The 23,690-nt window shown below is 58.5% G+C and overlaps 1 protein-coding gene across 3 annotated transcripts in view; it reads right to left on the bottom strand.

The window, feature by feature from the left end:
• Positions 1 to 260: 260 nt before the first annotated feature.
• LOC142826434 (alpha-2-macroglobulin-like protein 1) overlaps positions 261 to 23,690 on the bottom strand; it is a 40,178-nt gene continuing 16,748 nt past the window's right edge. The window contains exons 13-24 of one of the 3 annotated variants that reach the window (XM_075918692.1): positions 19,475 to 19,538; positions 19,222 to 19,367; positions 18,848 to 18,997; positions 10,550 to 10,744; positions 8,811 to 8,895; positions 8,093 to 8,237; positions 7,231 to 7,456; positions 6,851 to 6,977; positions 1,888 to 2,009; positions 1,580 to 1,632; positions 966 to 1,007; positions 580 to 719 (exon numbers count right to left, since the gene is read on the bottom strand). In XM_075918692.1, coding sequence (XP_075774807.1) covers positions 989 to 1,007; positions 1,580 to 1,632; positions 1,888 to 2,009; positions 6,851 to 6,977; positions 7,231 to 7,456; positions 8,093 to 8,237; positions 8,811 to 8,895; positions 10,550 to 10,744; positions 18,848 to 18,997; positions 19,222 to 19,367; positions 19,475 to 19,538 — 1,332 coding nt within the window. In that variant the 3' untranslated portion in view covers positions 580 to 719; positions 966 to 988. Of the gene's footprint in view, positions 720 to 965; positions 1,008 to 1,579; positions 1,633 to 1,887; positions 2,010 to 5,960; positions 6,345 to 6,850; positions 6,978 to 7,230; positions 7,457 to 8,092; positions 8,238 to 8,810; positions 8,896 to 10,549; positions 10,745 to 18,847; positions 18,998 to 19,221; positions 19,368 to 19,474; positions 19,539 to 23,690 lie in introns of those variants that run through there. The other 2 variants (XM_075918690.1, XM_075918691.1) reach the window with 2 other exon arrangements.

Genomic DNA, 23,690 nt, shown 5'->3' with positions numbered 1-23,690 from the left:
CCTTCCTGCTCTAAAAGGGCCCACAAAGAGGTTTTGCTTCTCTATGAACGGTCTGTGGGTTTTCTTGCTACCTGCTCACAGTGTAAGTCTCAGGAACGTCAGGCCTGGGCTGCCCGGGGACTCTGCAGGCCTGGCTGGGCGGCCACAGTGTGTCTCAGGCTCTGGCCCCGTCTGGCTGGGGCAGCTGGTTCATTGCCATGGAGACTTGTGTACCCAGGGCAGCTCTGCCCGCCGGGGCTGGGACCTGGGGGCTGTCGCAGGGTTCGATCCAAACCCCGCCCCAGTGAGCGCAGGGCAGGAAGGGGGCAGAGCCGCAGGCCCAGGAGCGGCTGCTCTCAGGCTGCGGAGGAGCCGTGCGAGGAGCAGCAGCCGGGCAGCACAAAGCAAGAGAGCAGCCTCACACACAGCCGGGGGTTGGATCTTGTGTTAGGGTCTCAGCAGGACACACGGCAAACCCCTGGGGTCCCCACAGCAGCCCCTGGTTCCCACGGGTGACGGACACCTGGGACCCCGCGGCTGGTCTGGGGGTGGGAGGGGGGAGCAGGGGGATGTTTCCAGAGCAACCAGGGAGGCGTTGGCTGAAGAAGGTGCAAAGGGGGAACAGCAGCAGCCGAGAAGATCCTGGGGTGTCCGGCTGCCAGGGCGGCTCTCAGGACGGGCGCGGGGGGCTGCTGGGCTGGGGCTTCAGCAGGAAATTCCCAACGTCTCGGCATCAGGGGCTTTAAATAAACAAACACCCCCTGAGAGAGGATCAAACCCCTCCCCCGCCCGATGGACACCTCTCCACATGGCCCCCAGAACTCTCCCAACCCCCAAAGACTCCCCCCTCACAGTCACCCCCACACCACAGACAGAGTCCCTTGTGCCCCGCATAGACCCTTCCCCCGACACAGACCTCTCCCCCCCACGGCCTTGCCCCCCGGACAGGTGTAGGGACTGGAGATGGGTGGGTGCATCACACCTACCTGAGCCGCAGGGGGCGCTGTACTCAGCCTCTGTGTGCTCCCCTGCAAGGCAAGGGGGGGAGGGATGAGGAGAGAGCCCCTCCCCCCACTCCCGCCCAGGCAGGGTCTGAGCCCCAGAGGGAGTGCGAGGTGGCCCAGGTGTCTGAGTGGGGCTGAGCGCTCTCCCCAAGCCCTGCCCCCCCCAGTCAGACGGGCTCCATGAGTCGCCCTGAACACACGCAGGGAACCCGCCCTGCCGGCCCGGCCCAGCACGAGGGGTTCCAGGGGCATCTGAGGAGCTGGAGGGAGGGGAAATGTGTGGGGGCCTGGAGGGGCAGGATTCCTCCCACTCCTGCTGGGACGGCCCCAGTTACACCAGTCGCAGCGTCCCCACTGGCCCGTTGAACGCTCGGCTCCCGGGCCCCTTCCAACGAGCCGGCCCCACTGATTGAACCTGGGAAGGCTCCGAGCCGAGTATGATCCGTGGAATGGGGGCCCTTGGAACGGGGGAGAGTTCAGTGACCCCTCCTACCCCCCACTGAATATGGTTCAGCCCACCAGAGCAGCACTAGAGATGTCTCACGCCAGTCGGGGGGCCCTGTGTTACTGACCCCAGACAGGCGCTGGGCTCCTACCTTCCTGGCAGAGCAGGGAGCTGGGCGACTTCTCCTCCACGATCCCCCCCCGGCTGTTGGGAAGCAGCATCATAGAGTCAGGAGACAGGACTGCACATGTAACAGCCTGACGGGGTTGGGCAGCCAGGGCCCCCGGGCAGGGCAGGGGCCGGGGCAGGGGCAGGGCAGCGCAGGCCGGGGTCAGACAGGGGGACAGTGGGGTGCTGGGGCGTTATTCTCTGGGCAGAACAAAGGTCAATCACAAGTGTACACGTGGTCCATGGCCACCCCACCTCCCTCCACTGGGCCCGGCCCCAGCAGACACTGACCAGGACCCGCAGGGGCTTGATCACGGTGTCCACGTGCCCCTGGGCCGGCACCACGGCCAGCTCCGTGCCGCACAGCTCCTCGGTGCGCAGGGCCTCCGTGCTGACGGTGAAATTCACCTCCCCTGCGGAGCAAGGTGGAGACACCTGTTAGACAGCCCCACACTCTCCTGGGGCAGAGAGGGCTACGGTCTCTGGGGAGGGGACAGCAAGGGGGCAGGCGGGGAAGAAGGGAGAGAAAATGAGAATCAAGAAAAATGGCGAGAGAGAGAAAGGGGGAGAAGAGAGAGGGCCGGGCGGAGGGAGGTGGTGACTGGGAAATGGTGCGTAGGCTGGAAGGAGTTTCTCTGCAGGGTTGTCTTCTTCCCCCCACCCTGCAGCTCTTCCCATCTGTTCCCTTCCCCCGTGGCACCAACCCCTCAGGGAGCCTTTCCTGCCTCCCCCCCACACTCCCAGCACAGAGCCTGTAGTGCCCCAACCCCTACCCATCTTCCTCCATTAGCCTTTACTTGGGTGTGATCCAGCTATTTGCAGCCATATTGTGTGCATTCTGGCTCCACGTAGTATGGGGTCACTTGGAAAGCCGGCTTTAGCGCAGGGGTAGTCAGTATTTTTTGATGAAGGGCCATTCCAAAATGCTGTATGTGGTTAAGGGCTGCACTTTTGTGTGGGTTCTAGGCTGGAGGTTTCGTGCAGAAGGGAGCTCATGGTAGGGCACTGGGGTGCAGCAGGGGGTGTGCGGGCTGCAAGAGCATCTGAGTGAAGGAGGGGGTAGTGACCTGGGGTAGGGCATTGGGGTGCAGGGTACAAACGAGGGCTCTAGCATGGGAGAGGGATGAAGGAGGTGGTGCAGGGTCTGGGAGGGAGCTGCGATCTGGAGATGGAGGGTGCAGAGGGTTTGGATTGTGACTAAGGATGGAAGCAATAAGCTTATAGGTTAATGCTATAGACTGCACATGTAACTGCACATGTAACATGCTGGCTGTTCCCTCTGGGGGGCGCTGTTGCTGAAATGCTGGCTGTTCCCTCGGGGGGGCGCTGTTGCTGAAATGCTGGCTGTTCCCTCGGGGGAGCGCTGTTGCTGAAATGCTGGCTGTTCCCTCGGGGGGGGGCGATGTTGCTGAAATGCTGGCTGTTCCCTCGGGGGGGCACTGTTGCTGAAATGCTGGCTGTTCCCTCTGGTGGGGGGCGCTGTTACTGAAATGCTGGCTGTTCCCTCTGGGGGGGGCGCTGTTGCTGAAATGTTGGCTGTTCCCTCTGGGGGGGGCGCTGTTGCTGAAATGCTGGCTGTTCCCTCTGGGGGGGCGCTGTTGCTGAAATGCTGGCTGTTCCCTCGGGGGGGCGCTGTTGCTGAAATGCTGGCTGTTCCCTCGGGGGGGCGCTGTTGCTGAAATGCTGGCTGTTCCCTGGGGGGGGGCGCTGCTGCTGAAATGTTGGCTGTTCCCTCTGGGGGGGCGCTGTTGCTGAAATGCTGGCTGTTCCCTCTGGGAGGCGCTGTTGCTGAAATGCTGGCTGTTCCCTCGGGGGGGCGCTGTTGCTGAAATGCTGGCTGTTCCCTCTGGGGGGGGCCGTTGCTGAAATGCTGGCTGTTCCCTCTGGGGGGGCGCTGTTGCTGAAATGTTGGCTGTTCCCTCTGGGGGGCGCTGTTGCTGAAATGCTGGCTGTTCCCTCTGGGGGGGGGCTGTTACTGAAATGCTGGCTGTTCCCTCTGGGGGGGCGCTGTTGCTGAAATGTTGGCTGTTCCCTCTGGGGGGCGCTGTTGCTGAAATGCTGGCTGTTCCCTCGGGGGGCGCTGTTACTGAAATGCTGGCTGTTCCCTCTGGGGGGGGCGCTGTTGCTGAAATGCTGGCTGTTCCCTCGGGGGGGCGCTGTTGCTGAAATGCTGGCTGTTCCCTCTGGGGGGCGCTGTTACTGAAATGCTGGCTGTTCCCTCTGGGGGGGGCGCTGTTGCTGAAATGCTGGCTGTTCCCTCTGGGGGGCGCTGTTGCTGAAATGCTGGCTGTTCCCTCGGGGGGGCGCTGTTGCTGAAATGCTGGCTGTTCCCTCTGGGGGGGCTGTTGCTGAAATGCTGGCTGTTCCCTCTGGGGGGGCGCTGTTGCTGAAATGCTGGCTGTTTCCTCTGGGGGGCGCTGTTGCTGTAATGCTGGCTGTTCCCTCGGGGGGGGCGCTGTTGCTGAAATGTTGGCTGTTCCCTCGGGGGGGCGCTGTTGCTGAAATGTTGGCTGTTCCCTCGGGGGGGCGCTGTTGCTCAAATGCTGGCTGTTCCCTCGGGGGGCGCTGTTACTGAAATGCTGGCTGTTCCCTCTGGGGGGGGCGCTGTTGCTGAAATGCTGGCTGTTGCCTCGGAGGGGCGCTGTTGCTGAAATGCTGGCTGTTCCCTCGGGGGGGCGCTGTTGCTGAAATGCTGGCTGTTCCCTCGGGGGGGCGCTGTTGCTGAAATGCTGGCTGTTCCCTCTGGGCGGCCCGTGCTGCATGGGGAGTGCGGGGCCCAAACGGCCGTTTTGGGGGGTGGGAGAGGAGGAGGGGGAGGGGGAGAGAGGGAGAGAGACACCGACCGACCGACCGACCGAAGGCTCGGGAGAGAAGACCGACATGGAGGAGAGACCTGTAAATCCCCTCTCATGACGGGCTAATTGGCTAGTGTTCTTAAGATTAACTGATAAGAATTCATGAGGCTATTCGACTATTCAATTAACTGATAGTCAACATCCCTAGTTGTCACCTGGAGATGGGGGTTGCAGAGGGTTTGGGTTGGGACCTGGGGGAAGGAGGGGCTGGGATGCCAGTGGCAGGTGTAGAAAGTTGTGAGCAAGAGGTAGGCCCTGCTCACAGGTGCTGGCAAGAACAGGGATGCTCTCACAGAAACTCAGAGGTACTAAGGGGCAGGCCCAGAGCAGTCCAGAGGGGTCGTCACAGAACACCTCATTAAGCAACAGCTTGGTACCAACACATGCGTCAGATACCAGACACACCAACCCAGGGTCAGGACGGGGTCTGAAATGACAACAGGATGGATCGTAACTGAATCCCCCTTGGCTGAGGTAGGGGGCGGTAACTAGGCAGCAGATGGTGGCAACCTGATAGTCAGGAGTGCTGCGTAACTTGTTTGTAACTGTGTATAATAGTGCACCCCAAAGGGTGCTGGTCGGCTGTCTGAGGGGGGTGCTGGACCCACAGGATTGATTAGGGATTACGCTATTGGCAAGGAGTACATATGCATAGCGGCACAGTGGTGAGTCTGTTCACTGACTATTATTGTACCTTGTTTGGCAGTAAACCTGGCCGGGTGCTCTCGATCCTTATCCGATTTGTGGTCTCTGAGAGTATGTCTACACTGCATCCCTCTGTCGGTAGAGGGATGCAGATTAGGCAGGTCGACATTGCAAATGAGGCTGGGATTTAAAAATCCCGTCCCTAATTTGCATTAAAATGGCTGCCGCATTTTGCAGATTCAGCACTTTGTCTGCAAAAAGCAGCAGTCTAGAGGGGGAGTTGTCGAGAAAGAAAGCCTTTTTGGACAGATCCCTTCTGCCTCCTGCAAGGAGTTTTGCAGGATATTTAAATCCCTGCCTCATTTGCAATGTCGACCTGCCTAATCTGCATCTCTCTGCCGACAGAGGGCTGCCGGAAGCGTCTTGTTGACTAATTGCACCTGGCTAACACAGCAGGCAGAGGAACATATGTTGATGGACGGAAGACTGATCAGGAACCCCTCTGACGACAGCAGGCTCTGGAGGGGAGGTGCTTAGCCCTGCCACAGTCCCAGGTTGCTGGAAACAGCTGAATGCTCTCTGTGGCTTCCTGGGAGGTGGTGGGTGGTGGAGGGCTTTGTGTGTCGGCCCTGCCCCCAGCACAAGCTCTCAGCTCCTGTTAGCTGGTCGGATTCTCCTTGGGGCCGGGGCAGCGTGCAAAGCCTCCCCTTTCCCCAGCTTGTGACTGATCTCTGTGCTGCAAGGTGGGTCTTAAGACATTTAACGGCGGAGTCACCAGTGGGGTTAGCTCCTGAGGCTGGGAGCTGACCCCACTGTGGCTCAGCCGTTTCCCCCTTATCAACTAATTGAGTGGTCCACAGAAATTCCATCGACTCCTTGGTTAGCTGATCTAATGCAATGTAAGGTCCCTAGGGGGCGGGTGCCTCTGCCACAGAAGTGTGATCACACACAGACGGCCGTGGAATGTGCAGGCGGAGCAGCGATGCCTTGGGGGACCGGGCCTGTGTGTGTTGTAGCAGTTACTCAGGAAGCCTCGCTGGGCCGGTGCACTTTGGAGCAGTCTCTGAAGCCCATTGGGGATCATTTTCCTGACACCTTTTTCTCCCCAGTGAAGAGCAACTGGCCATGGGAGCCTGCAGGTAACCGCTGGTAGGTAAATACTTGGATGCTCTAGAACTGTCTCTTGTGTCCGGGGGTCCTGAAATCTCAGCCACTGCTGCTTTAGGGACTGCACACGGACTGGACTGGCTGTAACAGGGATAGGACTGTGGGAGGCAAAACCCCAACCCACCCTCAGCCCTTTCTTCCACGGCCTTGCTCCCCACAGCAGCCACAGCATGTCCCCCTCCCAGCATCACAGGGAGGTGGGTGGCATGTAGCCCCAGAGCACAGGGAGGGAAGGCATGGTGCTCGGGGGCAGCAACGCTCCACCCTGCCGAGTGCCTGCAGTGGGCATTCGGGGGGAGGAGTATTGGGGGGACCAGGCTGGCGCCTTCCCCCGTCTCGTATATCCGCCACCCAGGTGCATTAGTCTTTCAGCAGAGGGCATTGCTGTTCCCATTGGTTTCCTCCTGACAGCGCCTGGACTGAAACCCTAAAGTTACCGCTGCGGTGGGGTCTGCAAACCCCGGTAACACCCCCAGGCTCCTGCAAAGGCCCCACCTGCCTAGAGCGAAGGCTCCAGCATCCCTTCCCTTCCCCCCCCCCATGCTTTCCCCACCCCTCCCCCACCACAGAGCCCCAGCGCCCCTTACCCAGGCTGCTCGCCGTCACCTCCCACTGGAAAGTTTTCCCTTCGTCTGCACACAGGCAGCTGCTGTAGGCGCCGTCCTCACCCGCCTGTACCCGGAACTGCGCCGACTCCGCCAGCGTCACCCGCACCTGTGGGCCCGACACGAGAGCCCCTTAGGGCTGCAGGACCACGCTCACACGCGCCAGCTCCAGGCCAAGACAGGACACTCCGAGGCTCTGGCCCCATTCGCTGCATTGTACTGAGCCCAGGGGTCACTGCGAGGTGTCTGGCTCACAACCATGGGGTACTGGTGCCAGTCACTGACCTGCGCCGCTGCCCAGCCCCAAGTCCCAGGTCACCAGCCCCAGCAGCTTGGGCAGGGCAGCCCTGGGCGGCGCTCACCTTGATGCACTGCTGCAGGGAGTTGGAGACGGTGGCCTTTAGGGTGAAGGCCTCTCCCCGGACCACGGAGTACGGCAAGGCCAGCTCCACAAAGAAGGGCTTGACGACTGTGAGGGTGGCCGTGGGGGAGAGCCCAAAGCTCCCCTCCGCCGTGCAGAACATCCCGGCTTTCCACTGCGTGAGGGTGTCGGGCACCGAGAGCGGGACGTCCGTCGAGCCCCCCTCGCTGGGCACGGACAGACACACACAGAGCGTCAGACGCAGCCGCCCCGGGGGGAGCACCACGGGCAGAGCCAGCAGAGACGTCCCGGCTGGGGCCCTGAGCCGAGTGCCCAGAAACAGGCTGGTCCCAAGTATGCACAAGGGGGGGGAAGCACTTTCAGTGCCCCCAGCTCGCCTGCCTCTGCACCACCCCAGCTAGCGCAGGATCCTGCCCTGCCCTGTGGCTCCTGGGCTGGACTCAGTGTCCCATGGGAGGGGGATTCCCCCGTTCTGCAGCCGGACACGACTCCCTTCCAGGGGCTATTCCTGGGAACCAGCCCCAGTTTCCCCTGCTGGGATCCCCGCCCTCCCACTGGTCCCTCATGTGCAGAGCAGGGGGAGGGGCTGGTGTGAACCCCACTCTGCTAGCGAGACGCAGGGCCCCGGGGCTCCCCAGGCTCCCAGCCCCCTGCCTCGCTCTCCCTCGGCGCTGGGCTGTTATTGCCGCTGCTGTGCTGGGTTCCTCTCCGCTGGCAACAGGCGCTGGAACCGGCCCCACGTGGGCAGCCCCCCCGCCAGGGCGCTGCATCCGGGAGCGGCTGCTTCCCAGGGTCTGGCCCGGAGCCCTGGCAGGGACGGTGTGTGACAGCCCCTCACTCACCCCACAGCCACCAGGTCCCACAGCCACGTCTCTGGGAAGTACGCACGCGGCGCCAGCTCCGGCTGGGCACAGGGCACGAGCTCCGGCTGAGCGACGATCTGTGGGGGCTGCTCCCCCCCATAGGAACATACGTCCCAACGGAAGGCTAGCAAAGATCCAAAGGGGGGTGAGGGGACCCCACGCTGCTTTGGGGGTCACATGGCTCACGTGTCTGCCCCTGAAAGTCTCAATGCTTGGGGCCATTCTGGGGATGGACGTGGCCACTGGGAGCTCTGAGAACTGGCCCCTGCCCAGGTCTGTCTGGACTGGAGCAGCCAGTGGCTGGGCTGGGCTGGAGGGGCCAGGCTGGGGGTCCTACATGCAGCTCACCCCAGTGGACTAAGCATGTGGCTGTATCCAGGGAGCCCTGAGCTCAGCCCGGCCTCTGCCCACACAGGGTTAATGGGACGTTGCCCTCCAGAGCCCGCGGAGGAGCCGCGAGCCAGACGGGCCGGTCATTAGCCACACTGAGCAGCTGGGACAATGGAGAGGCCCATTGAGGACAATGGAGAAACCTGCCTCCTCCACCCATGGAGAACAATGGATCTGCCAAGGGCACTGTCAGAACCAGAATCAGAACCCAGGCCCGATGCAGGCGCCCGCGGGGCCGTCTCCCCCGGGGGGCCGAGAGGGTTGGGGTTTGCTGACCACAGGGGACGGAAGCTCCTGGAGCACTGACCTAGGTTATGGACATCGCCAATTGGCGTTTCCCGGAACTGATGCTCACAGATGCGGGTGTTGGTGAGAAGCTTCAAAGCTGCATCCTGGGCGAGAAGGAAAAAGCGTCAGGAGCCGCTAAAGCACCAGAGGCGGCGCCAGGCCCTTGTTACTGGCCAGGGCACAGGGTGACAGGGCAACGCCGGAGCAGAATTCACGGAGACTCGGCACCTGCCCAGAACTGGCTCTGCCAAGGACTGGGCTCAGTACCCTGCACAGAGGGAAACTGAGGCATGGGGCTGGGAAAGGCCCATTGGCTCACCTCCCCCCGCCCTTTTCCATACAGCACTTCTCCCCAGGGGTCTGGCTTCAGCACTGCAAGTCCCCAGCGAGGGGGCTGCCACCAGGAGCCAATTGCAGCCTCACACGTGGCGCTGTTGGGCCGGTATCCCAGTGACTGTTCCGGCAGCTCACTCTGCCCATGCCAGGCTGCGTGGGCCGGAGGCTGGGACGCTCGCTCCTGGGTTCTGCTCCTCCCCTCCACACCCACCTGCTGGGTGAGCTGGGCAGGGCCCCTCCCCTCTCTGGTCCCTCCTCCCGTTGCGGGCTCAGACTGGGAGCTCGCGGGGGCGTCTCTGACTGTCTGTTCAATGCCCCCACATGACCTGAGCACAGACTGGCGCTGCCCAGCGGGGCCCTGCCCTTCCAGACTGAGGGGAGCCCTGGCCCTGAACCCCTGGCCGCCAGGCAGTGAAGGGTCAGGCAGGGGCCACCTCAGCTCTGCCCCGGGGCTGGTGCAGGGACGGTGCCCGAGGGGGGCCCTGGGCAGGGACGTGAGGAATGACAAGGAGACGGGCCCTTGGGGGGGACACGCCCAGAGCCGAGGCAGCGCTGTGGCCGGGCGCCCTGCGGTGGCTGCGGCTGTGTGCGCCGGGGCAGGGCCTCGCTGGGCCGCCTGGCAGGGCTGCCTGTGACTAGGGACGTGAAGAAGCATTTCACTCCCTGAGTCGTCAGTAACATTGTTATCGAGGGCACGATCCGTCAGTGGGGGAGGCGCTCAGCCCCGGCTCGCACTGCGCCGGGACCTGCTTCCCCTGCGGCTCTGCACTGGAAATGGCACCTGCCCGCCGGCTCTTCCTACATTGAAAATGCTTAACCACAGTCACAGATCTGGGGCCAGCTGCAACTGAGCTGGGCTCGCTCACGTGGGTCCAGTAGCCCTCGTCCGCCGGGTTCCCGGTGGGGATCTGGGACGGGGCAGAGCAGCTTCCATTCATGGCCAGCCCAGGCCGCCACAGACAGGGTCTGCTTTGCCCCCCCCACCAAAAAATCCAATCTGCACCAATGGGATTCAACCGCGGAGGGAAAAGAATCCCACGTTAAGTTGTTTCGCTGTCAGTCCAATTTTTTTTTATTGTATCTTGAACGTACAGCGCGGATGGGCTGTAACAGGAACTGCCAGGCAGCCGTAACTGGTCATGGCGCTGCCCCCGCCTGTCAGATCCCTGCACCCAGGAGCCGGGGGTAACATTCCTGCTGTGTGCATACGCAGGGGATCTGTCCTGGGGCCTGGGCTGGGTGTGAAGGGGGCGGGGGGGAGGTGCAGCCCAGCCCTGAGTTTGCGAGGAGCATCCCTGGGGTGTCTCTAGAACAGGCCGGACTGTTTGGTGGGACGTCGCCCCAGCAGCCTGGGCACGGCAGAGCCAGTTTAGTCCTTTCAGGCTACAAAGGAGACAGAGGCAGGGCCAGGCACAACCCTACCTGAAACAGGCCGTTGGGGTCTGTCAGCGGGTCAGCTCCAAATCTCGTCCCCCTGCGCCACCTCTGGGATTGCCAAATTTTCTCCCGCACACTGTGGGGATGAGGAGGTGGAACTCCAATATTTTTTTGACAGTAACATGACTTATGCCCTTGATAGGAGTCTCCTTGTCGAAAATCAGGGAGCAAGTTATAGACCTAAAGACAAACACGGACAAGGGCTGCCGTGAGACCAAGGTACGAGCCTCCCCATGGCCAGCTCCTGCCCCTCCTCTCACCAACACATCACCCTGCAAATCTCCACCATCGCCCCTCTCACATCTCTAGCCTGGACTCCCCCAGCACCAGCCCCTTCCCACTAGGGATGGCAGCGTGTAGTCGATTACATAATCAATAAGCCTGGGCTCATTGGTCAGTCCTATCGATTCCACGCACCCCCCCCCTTGCTGCCTTCCAGTTCTCTGGCTCACCAGTAGCACCCAGCTCCAATACACTGAGAAGTTATTTTAAAACTCAGCTCATGATACAAAACATTCTCCGGATCCCAGAGGCTCAGCCACGTTACCAGGTCACTTTGGGTTTGCAGCTTATCCGAAATACCTGCGAGCTCAGACCTAGAGTCCGGGGGAGGAGTTATTTCATTTGGTCACGGATGCCCGTGTGTTAAAATTGTAGCAGGTGAACACCAGCTGCTGATTACCCACCTTCAATTGGAGGCAAGCCCCCAAGGTAGGGTCTGCACCCAGAGCCTCTGAAGGAAGGCCCCCATTCACTGAAGCGCTGGAGGCCGACCTGGAGCCCCCAACTTGTGTCTGGTCATAGGCCCCAGGAGTCCAGAATGGCCACTGAGTCCAGGCCTGCCACTGAGAAGTCATTGTAGAATCAACTCCTGTCTCTTCTCCATACGGACCTGTGCCGATCACAGCACCTCCTTTTCCATCCATGGTGTGACCAGTGCCTGCCCTGCACTGGCCCTTTAAGACCAGGACTCAGAAACAGCTGAAGCTTTTTGGGCTAGGGAGAGCCCAGCTGGCAACTATCTAGGGAAGCACAATTGGCTCGTAGAAGCCAGCTGAAACCATTAGGGCGAGTGAAAGCCCAGCTGGCAGGTATATAGAGAAGCACAGTTTGCTTAGATGTGGGAGCCAATGAAGAGCTGAGTGTGGAGGAAGCAGGAGTGCCTAGGAGGGAAACAAGCTGGGGATAGCTAGCAAGGGCTGGGGGGCCAGCCAAGACTCCCCCTGGCTAGGGGCTGGAGACAAAACCCTGGTTTGGAGGTGGATCATGATGCAGACTAGGTAAGCAGGGCAGTTGAGCAACCCTGATGCCAATGATGAGCAACCCATACAGACTGTAACTTCCCCTGAGAGGGGCTAGATGAGGGCAGTTGGGGGCACTGAGGCATGATGGGGGGGGCTTGCTCCCTGACACATGGCCTTCTGGTTCCAATTCCAACAGGGATGTGGAATGTGAGGGCTCTGAAGGAGCGGTACTGTGTCTCACTGGTAGCCTCTGCACAGGTATAAGATCACCGGGGGGGACTCCTCCATATACAGAGCTCTCCCAGCACCGGTGCTGAAGGGAACCATCCTGCTGATTGACTGGTGCCACCTGTGAGGACTCCACCTTGTACAGGAGCTGTCACCAGAGTGGATGAGAGGTCGATGGTCCTGGATCTGCAACTGGTGCCAACTGGGAGGACTCTGCCTGGCAGGGCTCCCTGTAAGGTGCACACCTGCATGAGCACACCAAGAATTTCATTCCTGCCCACCCCCTAAGCAGAGATGCATGGCTGTGGCCCCAGCTGCTCCCAGGGTAAGCTGCATAGTGTGTGACTGCCCACCCCAGGAGCAGCTGGGCATCTGAGTGGTGGCTGCTGGAGCGGGAACCTGGGCCACAGCACTAAAAATAGCACCATGGCTTGGCTCCAGTCCTGGCACATGGGGCAACTGCCCACCATGTGGCCCAGCCCCTTGGAGCAGCTGGAACCATGGCTGCCGGGGCTGGGACTGTGGGACTAAAAAGAGCACCACGGCCCCAGCACATGGGGCAGCCACCCAACATGCTGCCCCACCCAGCAGGTGTCAGGAAGGCAGAAAGAGAGGGAAGGGGCAGGAGGAGTAACAAGGGGAAGGTGGGTGAGGGGAGGAAGGTGCTTCTGCTGAGGGGAGACAAAGGGGGCAGGAGAAGAAAGAGGCATCAAGGGGCAGGGCGGAGGACAGATAATGACAGGAGACCAAGATGAGACAATTAGGGGAAAGGGCAGGAGGAGCAGGGGTGGCAGAATGGGAAGTTGTCAGTGGGGGTGGCAGAGGAGAGGGGACAGGGTGATGCTGAAAGAGGAGGGGCAATTCTGGGAATAAGAAAATAACTTTTCCTTCTTCACTTTTTCCACACCAGTCATGATTTGAGGCTACATCAACACTACAATTTTGCTGGAAGAAGCAATGCAAATGAAGCACAAATTAGCATTTTCTCATGCTTCGTTTGCATAATCTCTTCTAGTTTGTTTTTGTGCAAAGGGTTTTTGCCCTAAAATAAGCAGTGTGGACATGTTCCAAAAAAACCCTTTGGCGCAAGATCCTTATGCCTCAGAAAAGGAGGTGGATAGAAAGCTGGCTGGATTGTCAGGCTCAACAGGTAGTGAGCAACCTGTTGTCTGGTTGGCGGTCAGTGTCAAGCAGAGTGCCCCAAGGGTCTGTTCTATGGCCAGTTTTCTTCACCATCTTTATTAGTTACCTGGCTGAGGGGATGGATTGCATCCTCAGCAAGCTTGCAAATGACACTAAGTTAGGGGGAGAGGTAGATATGTTGAAGGGCAGGGATAGGGTCCAGAGTGACTTGGAGTTTTAGCCCAATAGAAATCTGAGGTTCAACAAGGACAAGTGCAGAGTCCTGCCCTTAGGATGGAAGAATCACAACCACTGCTACAGGCTGGGGACTGACAGGCTAAGCAGCAGTTTGGCAGAACAGGACCTGGGGGTTACAGTGGATTAGAAGTTGGATCTAAGTCAACAGGGCGCCCTTGTAGCCAAGCAGGCTAATGACAAATTAGGGAGTATTAGGAGAAGCATTGCCAGAAGATCCAGAGAAGTGATTATTCCCCTTCATTCAACACTAGTGAGGCCACATCTGGAATTTTGCTTCCAATTCTGGGCCCCCCAATACAGAGGGGAGGTGGACAAATTAAAGAGGGGCCAGCGGAGGGCAACAAAATGATTAAGGGGCTGAAGCACATGACCTACGAGGAGAGGCTGAGGGATTTGGGTTTGTTTAGTCTGCAGAAGGGAAGAGTGAGGGGGGATTTAAGAGCAGCCTTTAACTTCCTGAAGGGAGATTCCAAGAGGGTGGAAAGAGGCTGTTCACTGGTGACAGATGCAGAACAAGGAGCAATGGGCTCAGGTTACAGTGGGAGAGCTCTGGGTTGGATCTTAGGAAACTATTTCCCTAGGAGGGTGGTGAAGCACTGGGAGGGGTTCCCTAGGGAGGGGGTGTCACATTACTGGATTTTGAGGGGAGCAGCCATATCACTGCTGTGCCCATGGGGGAGTGTTTGCCCCAAAACTGAGACAAAGAGGGCCATGTGCGGTGTCAAACGAAAGCTTAATTTCTACTGATTCTGTATATGCTCTTCATATACCTGTGTAATGTCTGGCTGTGACGTTATAAAGATGGACTCTGTGTTGATGCTGAAAGATTCTCTGTCTGAGGTAGAGCAATGGGCCAGGAATGTTTGCCCATGGACAAGCTCCAGGGAACAATGGACCACACCTGGCCACTGGTCATGTGACTCCCTCCAGCTTGGAAGAAGCCAGGAGGGGGTATAAACAGGCCATGTTGCCGACTCCATCTTGGTGCTCAGCTCAGCTCTTCATCCCAGAGGCAAGAGTGCAGGGACAGAGGAGCCGGAAAGAACTGATGTTGGATGTACACCAAAGACTTTTAAACCAGCAGTTATAACATCTCTGCTGCGAGCTGCATTGAACTGGGAGATTCGATGCATGTGATGTTGTGACGTAGTGGGGGTACTTGCTGGGACGGGGCCCTGGGCCCCCTGTTGGGGAACCTCCTCGAGTTCCGGGCCGCCAGCCCCTCGCTTGCTCTGGCTACGGGTGGTGACCAGCGTCCTGTGGGGTCCGTCTGGCCACTCCTCTAGGTCACTCCCCATTAGCACGTCGGTGGGCAAGTGCGGGTGCACCCCCACTTCCTTGGGGCCCTCCTTGGCCTCCCATTTCAGATGCACCCTGGCTACGGGTACCTTAAAGGGGGTGCTCCCTATGCCCCTCAGTGTCAGCTGAGTGTCGGATAGCATACGGTCTGGGGCCACTATGTCGGGTCGGGCCAGCGTCACCTCCGCCCCTGTGTCCCAGAAACCCGTCCCCTTCCTGCCATCCACCTCCAGGGGTATGAGGCAGTCCCTCCGTAGGGGCCGCCCCACCCCCACCCGGTGCACGGATAAATCTGTCTCCCGAGGGTCAGACCTCCCAGGGGAGGTGCACTGAGCATCCTTCCCCCCCTCCCCGAGCGGAGGTTTGCCGGCCAGCCCCTGCCTCTGGGGCAGCCTGCCCTTCCTCCCGCCCCAGCCAGTTAACCCTGGAAAGTCCCAGGTCATGGGACCTGTTCTTGCGCCTGGTGCATTGAGCCCTCTTGTGGCCTCGTTGCCCACAGCGATGGCAAGTTAGGTTCTGTGGGCCCATTCGGGTCGGCTCTGCCCGGGCCCTGGCTGGTTTTCTGGGGTTTCGATGACTGGTCCTGGTCCCTGGGGCTCGCCTCGGAGGTGTCTCTCTCCGTTGCTCAGCTGAGAACCGGTCTCTGCGCGATTCTCTTTCTCTCCGGGACTCCCGTTCACACCCGGACCGGCTCTCCGTGAACTCATCCGCCAGTCTCCCGGCCTCCTGAGGGGTCTCTGGTCTCCGGTCCTTGAGCCACAGCCTCAGTTTGGGTGGGCACGCTTCATAGAGCTGCTCCATCATGACCAGCTTGAGCAGCTCCTCTACGGTCTGGGCTCCGACTCCAGACACCCACTTGCGGCAGTATTGCGCCAGGCGGGAGGCCAGGTCCACATAGGTCTCCCGTGGCCCTTTCTGTACCCCCCGGAACTTCTTCCTGTACATCTCGGGGGTCAGCCCGAACTTGTGCAGCAGGGCCTCCTTGACTCGGTTGTAATCCCCTGGCTGTAGGTCCTCCAGCTGACTGAGCACTCCGGCCGCCTCCTGGTTCAGTGCGGGGACGAGCTCCTGTAGCCAGTCAGCTGGGGGGACCCGCTGCAGTCCACAGGCCCTCTCAAAGGAGCTGAGGAACCCGTCTATGTCACCCACATCCTTCAATTGGGCCACCACGAGCCTCTCAAAGCATCTGGCAGTCCTGGGACCCTGGGGCCCATCCACTCTTGGCGCAGCCGGGGCCCCGCAGGTTCTCTGCTCTGCCATGGCCAGCTCATGTTGTCGCTGCCTCTCTCGATCCTGGCGCTCCTTCTCTCGATCCTGGCGGTCCCTCTCTCGGTCTTGGCGCTCCTTCTCTCGGTCCAGTACTTCCAATTCCTTCATTCGCAGCTGGATCTCCAGCCGCCGCAGCTCCGCTGGGCTGGCCCCCTGCCCTAGATGGGCTATGGCTTGCAGGCCTCCCAGGAGACGCTGTCTCATCTCTCCGTTGGGTTCCAGCGCTCCTCCCCCTCTCTGAGACTGACACACTCTCAGGGGGGGTCTGGCTGCTTCCCCTGGGGACAAGATCCTGGCCCTGTGGCTGGTCATTCTCTTCCAGCTGGGCAATCAACTGGGCCTTGGTTGCTTTCCGCACAGGCAAGCCCCTCTCTCTGCACAGCCCCACCAGCTCTGCCTTCAAGAGTTGGGCGTAGGCCATCTGCCCGCTGGGCCCCTCGGTGCAAACTCACCAGTCTAGTGCTGCAGCGCCCCACGATTCCCAGGAACCGCTTCGCTCTGTCTCCAGCACGCCTGGCTCCAGGGCTCTTGCTTCTACAGCGCCTTGTCGCTCACCGCTGGAAGCTTCATCCACGGGGTGCAGTGCATCCCACTTCTGACACCAGTGTGATGGAGCGATGGGGTTCCCCCGTCTCCTGCACCCCGAAATGGCACAAACAGACTGCACCAGCTGGTGTAATGGAGGTTGTTTATTGCCTCTCCAGGATACAGCACAGATGTAATCTGGTCACAGAGCTGGGCTAGGATGCCTCAGGCCCCCTTGAGATGGGGGAGACTGGGCCCCTAAACTCCAGACCCTTTCCCTAGGCTCTCCTCCATGCTTCCAGCCAACAACCCACTAACCCTCTTCCAGCTCTGCCCCCCCAGCCAGGGCAGCCTCCACCTTCCTTTGTTCCTCTCCATGGGGGGGTGTCTGGTTCAACAAGTTTGGCATTACCTTTGCATAGTGAGGTTTTCCCTGCTGGGTCTTGCTCCAGACAGCAGGGGTCACCACAGCCCAGCAAGTACCCCCACTACGTCACAGTTTTAAACCAACAGTTATAACATCTCTGCTGCGAGCTGCATTGAACTGGGAGATTCGATGCATGTGATGTATGATACTTTAACCTTACTCTCGTGCTTTTCTTTCTTGTAGTAATAAACCTTTAGATTCTAAAGGATTAGCTCAGCGTGATCTTGTGGGTAAGGCCTAGAGTGTAAAATGACCTGGGATCTGTGGCTAGTTTCTTAGAACAGGACAGAACTTGTTTCGGGTAGGTGAGATTGGGCTCTAAGACCCCTCACCTGTGGGCAAGCCCAGGGCCATCTGGGGCACGGATATTGCTGGGGTGTCGGAGGGGCTTTGCGCATGAGGCTTCTGACTGTCCGGGCAGGCAGCTGAAGCGCTCTGTGGGACTGGTTTATGGCCTATTTTGGAAGGTCTCCAGTGTGGGGGCTCTAAGGAGCCCCGAATTTGAACAATTTGCCCTGAGCGGACGCCCTCAGCGGTGCCTAGACCCGGCCCGTCACAGAAGGTGGAATCTCCTTCCTAGAGGTTTTTAAGTCTCAGCTTGACGAAGACCTGGCTGGGATGATTGAGTTGGGGTTGGTCCAACTTTTAGCAGGGGGCTGAACTCAATGACCTCCTGAAGGCTCTTCCAGCCGTAGGACTGTATGAGGATGCAGCTGCCTTCCATGGCCCTTTTGCCATGTGACTTCTACTTCCTTTGTCCCAAACACAGGCTGCCCAGCTCATGGAGCACGTGGCCTGGAAGCCTCAGAGCTCTGACACGCCCCCCTCCCTTGCCTTGTAGAGGCACAAGGCTCGGCCCTTCTCTTCTCTGTGGAACAATTGAATAGCTGAAGGTCCTCAATGGTCCGTGGAGCAGGCTGGCAGTGCATTGCTGGAGTGTCTGTGTGTCCCCCAGAAGTACAGCACAGGTTGTGCAGACAGACAGACATCTCCATGACCCACAGTACAAAGGGGATGCAATCATGCACGTGAGACTGTCCTCTTTTGCAGATTGTAAGAGTTTTGCAGATATCGTATGTGGCAGACCTGGCACAACCCCTGGCCTTTCTAGAACACAGACTTTCATAAAGAGCCCCCAAATTCCACAGCGTCACACAAGTGTCTGTCACTGCACCCCCCGACGTGAGAACCAAGGTGATGGACATGCAGCCCCTGATACCCTGGGAGAGCCTGGAAAGGGCAAGAATGGTGACACATCTCTCCGTGGGGCAGAGAATGGCTCTTAGTGCCCCTCCCCAATGCTGTCTGGGCCACAGAAAGGCCTGGTTAGGACACGTAGCGCAGCTCCTGGCCCATCGAGTCCCATCTCCTGCTGCCCCAGGGGCTTGGGACTTTCACTGGCTCTGTGCAGGGTCTGAGAGCCCCTGGATAGCAGGTAACAGACATAGGCCAAATGCAAATCCATATTATCACCCCAGCAGGGGCAAATCCAGCTGCTGCAGAGGAAGGTGGAGCCTCCCACACTGCACCTGGCCAGCTGCCCCCTGCTAGACTTGGGGACAGGGAATTTCCCTGCCCCTACCCCCACCCCTGCACCTGGGGACCAGCTCTGTCCTGGAGAACGAGCTCCAGTTACCCTGGCCATTATCACAGCTTGGAGCTCCATGTGCCCAGCCAGAGCCAGATGAGGGGGCCTGGGAGGGGGCGCTGCAAAAGCGGAGGGGAGATCCAACAAGGGAAGTGAGGATCCTGCAGGGTCAGGGGGGCCAAGTGCCATTGGAGCAGCCCCATGACCAAGGAGAGGTGGCCTTGACGGGTGTTGCCCAGCGGCCGTTCATCACACCTCACTGCGAGGAGGGAGGACTTATGGGGGGAGGGGCAGGTTGAATGGCCGAGCTGCTCTGGACTCACCGTGTCGACACTGAGCTCGGCCTCGGGGTTCACGAGCAGCACGCTGCGATCCACGGCGCGGACGGCGCACAGGGACCCGGGGGCAGCCTGCACCTGCAGCTGGAGCTCCGAGCCTGGCAGGGCCCGGTCCTGCGAGAAGGCCAGCTTCACCTGGCGAGGCACAGGGTGTCATGGTGGGGGAGAGAGACACAGCTCACCCAGGAGCAGGGGTGGGGTAGGAGGGTTGATGCATCCAGTAAAACGGACAGGGGAGGGGGGCAGGAGGGACCAGGGAGGGGAGGGCCCAGGGCAGCCAGTGACTCCCTGTCCAGGGCTCCAGTTACGGGGCAGCAGCGGTTCCTCCAAAGCCCCTCGGCCCCGAGCCCCAGGCTCACCTTGTTGGGGAGGCACTTGGCCACGCGCAGCAGGGCGCTGTCGGCAGCCATCTCTCCGTCGGGCAGCACCGTGTAACCCAGCACCTTGGCAGCCGGCGCCAGCTCAGCGCCGACGGGCAGCTCCACGGAGAAGGAGCCCTTCAGTCCTAGGGGCAGTGGGGGGTAGTGGGGGGCAGTCAGCAGAGCCCCTCCCCCCGCCCGGTTCCTGCCCAGGGGCTCCATCCCCAATGCACACCCCTCTCCCACCACTTACCAGCCCCCTCGTGGAGCTCCAGCCCCTTGTGGAGGATCCTGGTGATGGCTCCCTTGGCCACGACCTGCGGAGGAGGAGACGGGAGTCACTGAGCTGAGGCTGAACAGGGGCTGGCGAACGCCCCAACACGGGGATGCCGCACAGGCCGGAGTCAGGGCAGGAGCTGCCTCTCCCCCACCCACAGACTGAGCCAACAGGGAGGGGCAAAGGAGATCTCTCAGGTCTGTGTCCTGTTCCCCAGTCCTCCAGCCAGACAGTCCCCACTTTGGAGGAGATTGGAACCTGAGCCCTTAGTGGGGAAGGAGGAAAATCTAAAATCTAAAGGGTTATTAATAAAAGAAAGAAAAGGCAGAGAGAAGGATTGTTAAGGAGAAGACATTACACACATCTATCCCCAACAAAAGGCAGGACTATGTGGCACTTTAAAGACTAACAAGATGGTCTATTAGGTGATGAGCTTTCGTGGGCCAGACCCACTTCCTCAGATCAAATAGTGGAAGAAAATTGTCACAACCATATATACCAAAGGATACAATTAAAAAAGTGAACACATATGAAAAGGACAAATCAAATTTCAGAACAGAAGGGGGATAGGGGGGAGGTAAATGTCTGTGAGCTAATGATATTAGAGGTGATAATTGGGGAAGCTATCTTTGGAATGGGTAAGGTAATTAAGGTCTTTGTTGGTGTAAAGTGTTGAATTTAAGCATGAATGACAGTTCAGAGGATTCTCTTTGAAGTTTAGTCTTAAAAGGTCTTTGAAGCAGGATGCAGGTAATCAAGTCGTTGAGACAGTGTCCTTTCTGGTTGGAATGGCAAGAAACTGGCAAGAAACTGTTCCACGAGGAGTAACGGTAGTTCAAATTAGAGAGCCTAATTCAAACTACCTACTCCAAGCACTAAGGGGGACTTGTGGAGGAGGTGAAATGTGCCTGCAGAGGTGGCAGCTGGCTGGCAGGTTCACTAAAGAAATCCAGTGCTGGAAACGTCGAAAGTGCAGGACTACGTAAGTGGAGGCCACCACGCACCCCATACGCTTGAGGCAAGTTAGGATGGGCACGGTCGGGCTGCTGGTAACGGTAGTGACGAGGCTTCTTATACTGTCAAAAGGGTGACTGGGGAGATAGGCTCGTGCTCTTGTGGAAGCTACGTGAGCCCTGATGATCTCCAGGGATTGCGTGGGGCGTACTGTAGATTTCTGCTCACTGATAATGAAACCTAGTGACTGAAGAAAGGCCTTTGTGAACCTGAACATCTCACTCCTGGCCCATTGCAAGGGACCTCGGCTAAGGCAATCATTGAGATAGGGGAATATTGCGATACCATTGCATCTGAGATGTGCTGCTGCCCCGCAAGGGTCTTGGGAAAAGCTGTGGGAGCCGAGCAGAGTCCGAACGGGAGGACTCTGTACTGGAAGCGGTGTGAAGCTACCACGAATCGCAGGGAACGCCTGCACCCAGGATGTATTGTGATGTGAAACTCTGCATCTTGCAAATTGAGGACTGCAAACCAGTCCCCTTTGTCCAGTGCCAGAATCATAGTGGTGAGAGTGATCATTGTGAATCGTTGCTTGCAGAGGTGCTTGTTTAATCGATGCACGCCCTTTAAGGCAGGGCCTGCTGAGGTCCTGGCCCGAGACACTAAACAAGGTGAATGTCTGGCCCTTTAAGGCTGGTTGTGTCAGCGGGTCACGGATCTGGAGGGGCCACACCCATGGTAGGGGGACCCGTGCCCACCCTACTCCACCGGATCCCGGCCCAGGGCCCTGTGAGTGGCAGGGCGGCCCGCCACTCCCTCGGCGGGGGAAATCCTACAGAAACACGCCGAGGTTCCTGGGGCGGGAGAGACTGCTCCTGCCCCTGCCCTGGGCCCCTTCCTACCTGGTCCGAGTCCAGCAGGGCCTCTTCCCACGTTCTTACAGTGTCCTCCACGTTCACGGGGGTGACTACTCCCTTATGGCCGACCCCAGCGACGTCCCAACTGGTCCTGGTGCTTCCGCTGGCTTCTCCTGGGGTCGCTGGTGGACACTGGTCAGGAGCTCCCTTCTTAGGTCCTTTCCCTCCAGCCGCCAGCCCAGACTGAGTCTTCCCAGGATTTTATAGCTGAGCTGCAGCCTGGGCATGCTCGGTAGGGCCGCGGGGGTAGGGTCTCTGCAGCAAGGAATCCCTGGCCAAGCCCTGAGAGTTCAGTGCGGGGCTGCTTCCCCACGTCACAAGTATATAGAGGGAGAAAAGCCTGTTGAGAGTCTGTGGGTTCAGTTTAGAGGTAGAAGCACAGGTGTGATGTTGTGGTTGGTGTCTGCTATAGACCGGATCAGGTGGATGAGGCAGACAAGGCTTTCTTCAGACAACTGAGAGAAGCTTCCAGATGGCAGGCCCTGGTTCTCGTGGGGGACTTTAATCACCCTGAAATCTGTTGGGAGACCGATATAGCAGGACACAGACAATCCAGGAAGTTTTTGGAGAATGTTGGGAATAACTTCTTGGTACAAATGCTGAAGGAACCAACCAGGGGTCATCAGAGGGCTGTTCCAATTATCTGGCTGTTTCCAATTCCTCTGAAACAACTTTTCACCTATGTGAAGTCTCCTTAAAACTGTCCACACTGGATTTCTCAAATGCAATCAGTTGAATCACTTTTAACAGAAAAATTCTGGCTCTTAGGTACTGACACAAGTTCCTTACCAAATAAACTGCTGCCTTTTACAGGTAGACCTCAACAACCACCAACCCCTGAGTTTCCCTTACACCCAGTGCCATACCTAAGGTACTAGGTTTGTCACTGGACGAGCTCGGTGCCAGGGGCAGCAATTTGGGCAGGGAAACCCAACCCTTTGCTTTTGCCCTATCAGAGGAGGTAGAGGGATGACTGATGCTCATATCTCTGGTCATGTTCATGGCTTTATTTCTGGGGGGAGAGTCATCATGCGAAGGTTGTAACAAGGGAAGTTTTCAGCCTGTTAGCACAGTCCCACCTTGCTCTGGCCATGAGGTTCGAGCATTGGGGGCACTTCTACGCCATATGTGCCTCTCCTACGCAGTTGCTACAGGAAGAGTGGCCGTCGGACACCGGCATGGCTTAGTGACAAGAGTCACAGTGTTTGAAACCTGGTGAGCATTTTAAACTGGAAATGAAGAAAACATGTTTGTTTTTGAGGGAAAAGCGGTTTTTTTTTGTTTGTTTTTTTGTTTTTTTTAATGAATAGGAAGGTAAGAAGTAGAAACTTGGTTGAAAGGAAAACTGGGGAAATTTTACTCTTTTTTCTTGTTTAGGTCAAAAGGAGGTCACTGACGGGGAGCTTTGTCTGCAGCGGAGGATGGTAGAGAAGGAACTGAGGTGTGCCCATGACACAGCGCCTCACAGACACCAACGGCATAAGGAGACGCTGCTGCACACGCTCGGCATGGAAGGACACTGCTAGAAAAATCTCCAGTCACCAGCATCTAAAGTGAACCCACGGGGACATTCACTCGAAGAAGAACTTTATCTTTCTCCTTCTGTTAGGGCTTCACCTGACCATCAGCTGCAATCTGCTTTAGAGAAACATTTTCATGACCCTTGAGTTCTCCCTGCCCTGCGTCTAATTCCAGCCTCACTTCTGAGACACCAGACAGGCAATCAGAAACCTCATTCAGACACACTGCTTTCCTGCACCAACAGACAGCTATCTCCTCAGGCCAATATTTGAGAGACTCTCCCCCTGGTCACAGTAAGACTAGCTGGCCACAGACAACTGTCCAGAGTCACGGTCCCCCCAAAACTTCATAAATGAATAAGTTCGTCACCCTGTGCATAACGATGGCTCTTCGAGATGTGTGTCCCTGTGGGTACTCCACTCAGGTCTCAGTGCGTCCTTGCACCGCTGATCGGAGGTTTTTGGTGAGCAGTGCCCCTCGCACCATGTTGTGCACCCCATGCCTTGCACGGCTGCTGTTTCTTGGGTGCATGAGCAGCACGAGATTCACTCTTTTCCTTTTCTACCTGCAATCCATTAAAGGACTTCAGGCCAAGGGGAGGAAAGGAGGGCAGTGGAGTACCCCAAGGACACACATCTCGGAGAACCATGGTTACTGCACCGGGTGAGTAATTTCTTCTCCACCGAGTGGTGTCCCTGTGGGTGCTACACTCAGGTGTCTTAGTAGCTGTACCTGCCAGATGTTGGTGGGCATTGGAGTCATCTGTGTAGAGCAGGGCTACTCAAGTTTGGAAGCCCCAG

This window comes from Pelodiscus sinensis, unplaced genomic scaffold (assembly GCF_049634645.1).
Source record: "Pelodiscus sinensis isolate JC-2024 unplaced genomic scaffold, ASM4963464v1 ctg39, whole genome shotgun sequence".
Lineage (NCBI taxonomy): Eukaryota > Metazoa > Chordata > Testudines > Trionychidae > Pelodiscus > Pelodiscus sinensis.
Note: the sequence above shows the minus strand (reverse complement) of the source record. Positions and strands in the feature narration are given on the sequence as shown.